Source organism: Rattus norvegicus, chromosome 11 (genome assembly GCF_036323735.1).
Source record: "Rattus norvegicus strain BN/NHsdMcwi chromosome 11, GRCr8, whole genome shotgun sequence".
Classification (NCBI taxonomy): Eukaryota; Metazoa; Chordata; class Mammalia; order Rodentia; family Muridae; genus Rattus; species Rattus norvegicus.
Window position 1 is genome coordinate 96060433 of NC_086029.1, and position 10835 is coordinate 96071267.

The 10835-nt window shown below is 47.7% G+C and overlaps 1 protein-coding gene across 1 annotated transcript in view; it reads right to left on the minus strand.

The window, feature by feature from the left end:
- Nucleotides 1–10835, minus strand: part of Txnrd2 (thioredoxin reductase 2) — a 48155-nt gene that overhangs the window by 36112 nt on the left and 1208 nt on the right. The window contains exons 2-6 of the mRNA NM_022584.3: nt 10084–10149; nt 3933–3989; nt 2912–3056; nt 2063–2137; nt 30–108 (exon numbers count right to left, since the gene is read on the minus strand). Of these exons, the coding sequence (NP_072106.1) occupies nt 30–108; nt 2063–2137; nt 2912–3056; nt 3933–3989; nt 10084–10149 (422 nt within the window). The remainder of the gene's footprint in view (nt 1–29; nt 109–2062; nt 2138–2911; nt 3057–3932; nt 3990–10083; nt 10150–10835) is intronic.

A 10835-nucleotide genomic window follows, 5' to 3' on the forward strand; every position in this document is an offset into this window, starting at 1 on the left:
CCCTGAGAGGCAGGCTGATGGACACTTACCACCTTCCCGGCTTTGTCGACACCGTGAACTGTGTGCTCGTTGACAAAGCTGGCTTTGATGTTAAAGTACTTGACTTTCCTGCAACATAAAGATAAGATTGTCTTTTCTCTTTTCTTTTCTGAGACAGGGTCTCGTGTTTTCCAGGCCTCAAACCCCTAAGTTAGAGTTTCTATTCCTGAAGAAACACCGTGACCAAAAGCAACTTGGGCAGGAAAGGACTTATTTTCCCTACACTTTCCCATCACTGTTTATCACTGAAGAGAGTCGGGGCGAGAACTCAGAGGCAGGAGTTGATGCACTGACCACGCACAGGTGCTGAGTACCGGCGTGCTCCTGTGGCTTGCTCAGGTTACTCTCTTGTTTGGTTTTTTGATGTTTTTTGTTTTGTTTTGGTTGCTGTTGTTTCGAGACAGGGTTTCTTTATAGCCCTGGCTTCACTATGTAGACCAAGCTGGCCTTGAACTCACAGATACACCTCCCAAGGGTTGGGACTAAAGGTATATGCCACCACCCACAATGGGCTGAGCCCTCCCCTGTCAAACACCGATTAAGAAAATGCCCTACAGGCTTGCCTACGCCCAATCTTTTTTTTTTTTTTTTTTTTTTTTCCCATGTGGTGAGATTTAATGGGGGAATGAGACAAGAGGAAGGGGCAAGAAAAAGAAGAGAAAAAGACGCCTACGCCCAATCTTATGAGGGCAATGCCAATCAATGTTCCTTCCTCTCAAATGGCTCTACCTTGTGTCCAGTTGGCACAGTCACTATGTGGCCAAGGATGACTCTGAACCCCTGATCTTCCGGCCCCCACCTCCACAGAGCCTGTAAACCAGGATTACAGGTATGCACCACCACCATGCCTGTCTCTAAAATTAAGATTCTTCAAACACTTCCTCTGCAGACTCAGCCTCCGGGGCTGGTTAGACAGGTAGGGCCATGCGGGCTGCTGGGAGGCAGAGTTGGAGCTGGGCAGCACACATACACAACATAAACAAACACATGTAAAGATCTTTTAATGAGCAAGAAAGAAGAAACAGCTCCAGCCCAGGGCCAGCTGCCTGCGGCCAGACTGGGACAAGTAAGTGGGAAAGCACACTGGAAGCCAGAACACCTTGCCTGTCACTCGGGTCCCTGAGACATGGCAACCACAGATGTCAAAATAGGGATAGAGCCATGCTTGGTACATCCAGAAAGCCCAAGCTGTGTCTGGCAGAGGGAGGGAACCAGGCCTCCAAGAGGAAGTCCCATGGGAACTGAAGTGCCTACCAAATATACTTAAGCACAGAGGAGGCCAGGAGAGCAGGCATGGTGAGGCTGTGGCACGGTGTAACAGGCATGTGGTAAGCAGTGACCCATCCTCCCATCTCAAAGGCCACATAGTAGCAGCGGTAGTCAGTGTCCGGGTCCCTCTCCCTCCCTCTCTGGTCCGGCTTTCACTTATCTTGGCAATCAAGAAAGAGTCTTAGTAACACAGACACATAGTGAGCATGCCACACTGGACCTCTTCAGTGGTTAAAAGCACTCACTGGCTGTTCTTCCAGAGCACTGGGTTTAAGTCCCAGCACCCGTAAGGTGGCTCACAACCACCTGTCATTCCAGTTCCTGGGGACCCAACATCCCTTTGTAGGCACCAGGCACACGGGTGGGACACAGACATACATGCAGGAGCACATGAGCAGAAATACCTGCCCCTCAGATCCTTTGCTGCCTGACTTGGGGCTCACCAGGCTCCATGCTCTAAACTGTGAAGGGACACAGTGGCTTGCTCCAGGGTGGCCAGCCTGTCACTGCTCATCAACCCACCCAGTTCCATTCACAGCCTCAGGCCTGAGGCCTCTCCTGCCTCTCACTCTCTCGCCAGCTCCAAACATTCAGCCAGCACACCCCTCCTTTACTGTCAGTTCCAGGCTTCTGTGGCATCCCCATGAGAACTCTCGTGTAATTACTACCAGGGGTACAGAATGACCACAAGAAGGCTAGGAAGGTGGTGCCTGTGCCACATCACATGGCCACTGGGTACTGAGAGTTTCGATACCTGTCCTGCAGTTGGACACGATGACCCCAGTTCAAGGACTTCACATGGTTTTGCACGGCTTCGGCCATTGCCTTCCTGTTGACACACACAAAAAAAAACATGAAACCCACAGCAGCGGAGTTGCCTGCAGCGTTCATTGAGGCAGTGAGAAAAAACCATGTACCCCATGACTATCAGGAAGTTGAGGTGTGGAAACTTTATTTTTTGGAGGGAGGCAAGGTTTCTCTAAGTAGCCCAGGCTGGCCTCAAGCTTCAGATCCTCCTTTCTCAGCCTTCTGAATCTGGAAAAGTGTGCACCACCATACCCATTTTGCAGACATGTTGAAGGGACTAAAGTCTGACACTCGTCCTCCATGGCTGCCTATCTCTGACTGGGGTTTGGGGCTATGGAATCCTGGGCTCTCTCTTTTCCCCAAGGAATTTAGCATGCTCCACCTTCGTCACCAGAAGTGTATGGCAAGCTGGCCCAGCTGAGCCAGGACTAGAGATGTTCCCTGGGATGAGAGTAAAGAAAAATCTCTTGTGAACTGTACAGAAGCATCACCTGTCAATAAAAAAAGCCTATGGCCAATGAACTGAGACAGGAAATAGGAGGTGGGACTTCCAGTAGGTGGGGGAAGGGAGATTCACCCAGACTCTCCTAAACCTGAAGAGAAGTAACTAGCTAAGTGGTGGGACTTACAGGTAGTTAAGTCAGGGAGCAAGTCAGGGCTTTTATTCATATATATGAAGTCTCAGAGTCATTATTTTGGGGAACAAAGAGGCCAGGTAGAAAAGCTCACAGTTGCAGATGAGTGGCAGAGAGCAAATCTCTCCTCTCAAGGGGACCCCACAGCAAGGGCTCCTTACCAGTTGTGCTGGACAGGCTGGGCCACCTCCCAGCCGTAGTGCTGAGCATCTCTGATCATGCCCCCCAGCAGTGCGGCCTGATGCATCAGCTTCTTGGGTATGCAGCCCACGTTGACACAGGTGCCACCAAGGCCCCATTTGGTGCCTGGAATATCAGAAAAAGCATATATATGTGTGTATGGATATATATGTGTGTACACGTACGTGTGTCTATGCATGTGTACTTGTGTTGCAGGGGTCAGAACCCAAGCCTTTGCATACGCTAGGGAAGTATTCTGTTACCAAGTCACCCAGGCCCTGGTAGGGGTGGATTTGAATCCCCATGTAGGGAGTACCAGAGGCTTTCATTTTACAGGCTCAGAATGCCTTAGGGACCTTCTATTGTGTGACTTGAACTCAGCCCCAGTGAGCCTTCCCATGTGGATTTGCTCCCTGTGTCTATACTCAGAGTCGTTTTCTTAAAAATTGAGATGCTGGAGCAATGGCTCAGCGGTTAAGAGCACTAGTTCCTCTTCCAGAGGACCCAGGTTCAATTCCCAGCACCCACAAGGCAGCTCACAGCGGTCTTTAACTCCTGTTCAGGGGATCTGATTCCCTCACACACACACAAGCAAAACAACAATGTACATAAAATAAATTTTTTAATTAAAATTTTTTTAACATTTTATTATTTTTCTGTATGAGTGTTTTGTGTACATATATGTGTGTAAGCCACATATGTGCAGTGCTCACGGGGGCCAGAAGAGAGTGTCAGATCCTCTGGGACTGAAGTTATAGCCATGAGCCATCAGGTGGAAATCAAATCTCAGTCCTCTGGAGGAGCAGCCAGTGCTCTTGACCACTGAGCCATCTCGCCATCATTTTAAAATAACAATGTTGTAGAAATGTTTGTATGTTGAGCGGGACACTCTGTGGGACTATGAGTGTATGACTTCAGTGTAAGCTGAACGTGAGCTGCGTCCCATGTCCCTACTCTCCTACCTTCCCCCTAGGAGTCATGGCTCCTGTCTGGGCTGCCTACCTCGGGGAGAGGGTTCCACATAGTCAGCCACAGCCACCTTCCTTCCCAGCTGAGCCGCTGAAATGACAAGGACATCTGCAGGTGAGCACAGCAGGAAACTGGCACAGAGCTTCCCAGGAGCCTATGAGACCCAGGAGGTAGGGGTCCTGTCCAGTCCCTGAGCACAGAGGCAGGAGGGTGTCCTGGTTCCTTCCCTACACCCACGCAGCTGCCCACCAGCTTTGCACCAGCCCTTCCTGGGACCCACCCAGCTCGCTGCCTGCAGGCAGGAGGCCTGCAGCCTCTTTGAAGACTCCAGTGTTCACGCCCCACACTGAGGCAGTGCTAGGATGCCCCACTGCCAGAGTTCCTGCTCCCACCGACTGTTGGATGTTCAGGGCAAGCAACCAAGTCTAGACTTATAGCACACGATGTCAGCCACTGACAGAGTGGCTGCGACACACACGGAACACCTGTCAGGCAGAGCTGAGGTGGGGAATTGGGGTTGAAGGGAATGTATGACATTACTCAGCATAAAAAGGAAAGTCTTGAGACACGATGTATCATGAATGACCATGGATGATGCCCCAACAAGTGAAAGAAACGGCAAAGATCACAGGGTCCCATTGATATGAAGTAAGGAGAAGCAGCAAAGCCACTAAGACAGAAAGTAGTGGGTACAAGGCTCAGGGAAGAGATGGGATGAAAAACTGGGGAGGGTGATTACTAATGAGTAATAATAATAATAACTACAATAATAGTAACAATAATGAGAGGTACCCAGGTGGAGATGAAAATTATCTAAATGATGGCGGTTATGCATTATTAGGAAGTGTGGCTTTGTTGGAGGAAGTGTGTCACTGTGGGGTGGGCTTTGAGGTCTCACATATGCTCAAGCCACGCACACAGTCTCCTCCTTGCTGCCTGCGGATCAACTCTGGGCTACCTCTCCAACTCCATGTCTGCCTGCAAGCTGCCATGCTTCCCACCCTGATGATAATAATGGATTGAACCTCTGAAAACTGTAAGCCAGCCCCAATTAAACACTGTCTTCATAAGAGTTGCCTTGGTCATGGTGTCTCTTCACTGCAATAAAACCCCAACTAAGACAGCCAGTCTGTGGGATGTTTTTTCCATTAATGATTGCTGTGGGAAGAACCAACCCACTGTGAGTTGGGCCACCCATAACGGTTCTGGAGTATATTAAGAAGTAAAGTGGGGGCTGGAGAGATGGCTCAGTGGTTAGATCTGACTGCTCTTCCAGAGGTCCTGAGTTCAATTCCCAGCAACCACACAGAAGCTCACAACCATCTGTAATGAGATCTGATGCCCTCTTCTGAAGCTGTCTGAATACAGCTACAATGGACTCATATAAAATAAATAAATAAATCTTTGAAAGAAAAAGAAAAAGAGAAAAAAAAAAAAAGCAAAGTGAGCAGGCCCAGGGGAGCAATCCAGTAAGCAGCCCTTCTCAGCAGCCTCTGCTTCATTCAGTTCCTGCCTCCAGGTTCCTGCCTTGAGCTCTGGCCCTGCTTCCCTAAAGACAGACAGCGACATGGAAGTGTAAGCCAAATAAAGCCTTTTCCTCCAAGTTCCTTTTATTTTTTTTAAAAAGACTCATTTATTATATATGAGTACACTGTAGCTGTCAGACACGCCAGAAGAGGGCATCAGATCCCATTACAGATGGCTGTGAGTCACCATGTGGTTGCTGGGATTTGAACTCAGGACCTCTGGAAAAGCAGTCAGTGCTCTTAACCACCGAGCCATCTCTCCAGCCCCCAAGTTCCTTTTGATTGGAATGTTTTATAGCAGCAGAAAGCAAACAGGAAACAGAATTCAATATGAGGACTGTGAGCTATTGCTGTGGGGACCTGACCATGCTGTTTTGGGAGGACTGTAGCAGTGTCTGTTTGAAGCTTCAGGTTGGAAAAGCCATTGCATGTTGCGAGCCTACCAGAAGGCCTGTGTGTGTGGAGGGCAGAGCTGGAGAGGTGGAAGTGCTTAAGCCCTTTAGAGCCCAGCGATCCTGAGTGAGCCCCAGACCTTGGACAATGAGTTACAGGGTTTGATTTATACTGCTGGATGTTGGTTTTGCTTTGATCTAATTGTAACCGTGCCCTGGTCCCTCCCTCTTGGAATAAGAATGTAACTTTTTTATTTTATAGGAGCCTGATGTTGAAAGACTTTGAACTTTCCAAGAACTATTAGATCTTAAAAGAGGACTTGAACTTTTAAAGTATTGACATTTTTAAAGACTGGAGCTTTTAACATTGTATTGACTTTGACACTGTGATATTAACATAATATCACATAACATAATGTGGAGATAAACAGAAAGGAAAGTTTGTGATTTGACAGTGATATCTTCCTGTATGAGGGTGACAAAGGGTCAATTATGCTGGTTAGTTCTTGTCAGTTTAATAAAAGCTGGGAAGAGGGAACCTCAATTCAGAAAGTGCCTCCATCGGACTGGCCTGTAGGATATTTTCACAAGTCTGTGAGGGTATTTTCTTGATTTGTAATTGATATGGAAGAGTCCGGACCACCGTGGGCGGTGCCATCCCTAGCCAGGTCGTCTTGTGGTTTCTTATAAAAGAAACTTAGCTGAGCAGGCCAGAGGGAGCCAGCCAGTAAGCAGCACTCCTCAATGGCTCTGTCCCACTTCCTGCCTCCAGGTTCCTGCCTTGACCTCCTGCCCTACTTTCCTCAAGGACGGATGGTCTGTGTCATTGAAGTGCAGGCCAATTAAAACCTTTCCTCCCCAAGTGGCTTTTGGTTAGAATGCTTTAGCATGGCAATAGGAAACAAGCCAAAAAATTGCACAGTAAAAACTGTAGGGCACGGGTAGCGTGGGGGAGGCTGGGGGAGGGGAGGGGAAACTGCAGCCAGAATGTAATGCATGAGAGAAGGATAAAAACCAAAACAAAACAATGAGGTGATCGCCTGTAACCTGAGTACTTCAGAGGTGTGGGCGGAAGGATTGAGAATCTGAGGTCCACCTGGGCCACATAATTGGACTCTGTCTTAAAACAATTTTATTTTTATCTTTATTTGAATTCTTTTTTTTTTTGGAGCTGAGGACCGAACCCAGGGCCTTGCGCTTGCTAGGCAAGCACTCTACCACTGAGTTAAATCCCCAACCCCAGATCTGCCTGCTTCTTGAGTGCCAGGATTGGAGCCATGCACCCCCACATCTGAGCCAGCAGTGTGTGCACCTCATGGCTAGAAGAGGGTACTGAATCCCCTGTGACTAGAGTTACAGGCAGTTGGGAGTGGCCTGACAGATGCTGGGAACCAAGTCCAGGTCTTCCGCAGAGAGAGGTGGGGGGGGGGGGCGGAGAGAGGGAGGGAGGGAGGGAGGGAGTGAGGGGAAGAGAGAGAGAGAGAGAGAGAGAGAGAGAGAGAGAGAGAGAGAGAGAGAGAGAGCTGCTCCAGTTTCCCTAGAGAATTTCATGCACATCTATAATCCAAGCACGTGGGAAGCTGAGGCAAAAGATCAGGAGTTCAAGGCCAGACTCAGCTATATAGCAAGTTTTAGGTCATCCAGGGCCACATCAGAACCTGTCCCATAGAAACCCAAACAAGGGGAAAGGAAACTGGGAAGAGTAATGAACTGAACTGTAGCCTTCCTGCTAAAATTCATAAGTTACTCACAACCCTCGGTACCAAAGAATATGACTATATTTGGAGATAAAGCCACACAGACACAGACACACACGTTCATAACACCAATGTTGACAACAAAGATGAGGGCACTGGCTGCTTTCCCAGAGGTTTGGTTCCCAGCACCCACATGGCAGTTCACACCCATCTGTAACTCCAGTTCCAGGGAATCCAACATCTTCTAGCCTAAGTGGACACAGGCACCAGGCATACAATGCACACACACACACACACACACACACACACACACACACACACACACACAGAGATAGAACAGTCACAACGCATTTAAACAAATGCCCACCAGGCATACAATGCACACACACACACACACACACACACACACACACACACACACACACACAGAACAGTCACAACGCATTTAAACAAACGCCCACCAGGCATACAATGCACACACACGCACACACACACACACACACACACACACACACACACACACACACACACACACAGAACAGTCACAACGCATTTAAACAAATGCCCACATGCAGGTGAGTAGATAAACAAAATATGAGCTCTCCACATGCTGCTGTCACCCACAGTAAACATGAACAAACTACATTCACTCAGTAAATAGCACAACACTCAAAATAACAACGCTGGGGGCTGGAGAGATTGACCAGTGACTAAAAGCACATACTGTTCTTCTGAAGGACTGAGGTTCAATTCCCAGCACTCATGTCAGATAGCTTACAAGCTTTTTGAACTCTAGCCCTCAAGGGATCAGACATCTCTGGCCTTTGAAGGTTCCTGCACTCGCTCACACGTTTACAACCCACAACCAACCTACAGTGGGAAAATCAGGTCAGAGGTTGCCTTGGGATACAGGAAGAGAAAGGCAGAAAGAATTACCGTGGTCTGTGGAAGCTGGGCATTGTAAAGTGTGTCTCCACTCTATCACACCCAAATCCATGCTATAGTGTTACCTTCAGTACGAAGGATTATGGCTATATTTGGACATAAAGTTAAATGAGGTTACAGGATGGTCTATTAGCCAACTGACTGCTAGACTGTAAGGAGAGATTAGGATACAGGGAGTCTCCATGAAGACATGAGAGACACCACCTATAAGCCAAGGAAAGATGTCAGAAGGAGTCAATTCTACTGATTTTTTTTTTTTTTTTATCTTTAGATTGCCAGCATCCAGGACATGGTTTGAATATGCTTGGCCCAGGGAATGGCACTAATAGGAGGTGTGGCCTTGTTGGAATAGGTGTGTCACTGTGGGCGTGGGCTTTAAGACCCTCATTCTAGCTGCCTGGAAGTCAGTCTCTTTATAACAGCCTTCAGAAGACGATGTAGAACTCTCAGTTCCCACCTTGATGATGATGGTTTGAACCTCTGAACCTGTAAGCCAGTTCCAACTGAATGTTTTTACGAGAGTCATGGTGTCTGTTCACAGCAGTAAAACCCTATCTAAGGCAAGAACCTAAGTCAAAGCCAGGCCGTGGTGGGCACACTTTTAGCCCCAGCACCCAGGAGGCAGAGACAGTCCAATCTCTGAGTTTAAGGCCAGTCTGGTTTACAAAGGGAGTTCCAGGACAGCCAAGGGTAAACAGCGAAACCCTGCCTTGAACTGCCCTCCCAACCCAAACAAACAAACAAACAAACAAAAAAGAATGAAAATCAAAACCTCAGTCAATACAAGGCTATAGTTTTGCAGCCACACACTGATGAGAGGCAGCACAGACACAGTTTCCATCCTCACTGTGGTACAGAAGGAGGTAACACGGTGTGTTTCAGACACGCCCTCCTGTCGGATTACTCACTTGATTTTTGTTGCTTGTTTACTTTGAGACAGAATCTTACTATGTCACCCCAGCTGGTCTCAAGCTCCTAGACTCATGTGCTTCCCCCTGCCTCAGCCTCCTGAATAGCTAGTATAACAGATATTTATGATCAGGCCTAACCTCACGCTATTCCCTATAAATATGTACCAGTTTATTGTCTGTCAATTCTAGCTCATTCAAGTAAAATACCATCTCAGAAAAACAAAACACAAAACAAAACAAAAAAACAAAAGTATGGGGCTAAAGCGATGCCTTAGTACTGTTCACAGCAGGAAAACCCTAACTCTCTTTGCAAGAGAGCAGGCCTAATCTTGCAAAGGGCCTGATTTCAGTTCCTGGGACTCACGTCAGAAGGCTCACAACTGCATAATTCCAGCTCCAGGGGATCTGGTGCTCTCTTCTAGAGTCTGCAAGCGCCTACACTCACAATCATATACTCCACTCACAATCATATACATAATTTCAAAACAATAAAAATAAATGTATGAAAAACAGACAGGGATGGGACTATACCACTCTCAGGAAAGAGCAGACTCAGGATGGGTGTGGATTCCAGATTAGCGGGGACACCTGTTCCTAGAACATTCTGCTCCTGGACACAATGGCCCATCTGCACAGCACCACCCTATCCTAGGAGTCTCCAACGCTTCGAAGCCCCAACACACCAAAAGAGACACAAAACACAAGCTACATACCTTCCTTGGCACAAGCTAGGCCACCGGATCCCCCACCGATCACCAAGAGATCAAAGTTCTGCTGCCCTGTGGGGAAGGGACCAGAGGTAAGAAGGTGCCAGACCCACACCGGACCTTGCTCTCGCCCCTTCAGTTCTGTGTGGTGCAAAGTTTATCAGGATAGGGAACCCTATCCTGGGGCAGTCAGGGGTGACCACACTGTCTGACAAATGAAGCACCAGAGAGCGCCATGAGGTGCATGTCCATCTTTGCAGAAAATCTCCCCAACTTCCAAAAGGAGTCTCAGACTTCACTCAGTGTCCTGAGCCAGACAGGACAAAAACATTTTCATTCTACATGCCTTTCAGTGGTAAAGGAGGTGGCTCTTCATCCTAGCAACAAAGAATATGAATATATGTGTGTGTGTGTATGTGTGTGTATGTGTGTGTATATGTGTGTATATATATATATATATATATATATATGTATGTATGTATGTTCTCTCCCACAGTCAAGAGTCTCAGAGTTGTCCTCAGACCTCCACATGTGTGCCAGGAGCATGTATGCACCTGTACCCATGAACACACTAAATAAATACATGAGTCAAATATAAATATAATACTTTTAAATGGCCACACCTGTTTTTGTCTCCACCTTAAGTAAGCAAGGCTGCAGAGAAAACCCTGGGGCTCCCATATACCTCAAGGTTACTGGCTTGCACCCCACCACAGAAACACACAGATGAAGGTCAGAGGTGGCCCATGGCTTGCAGC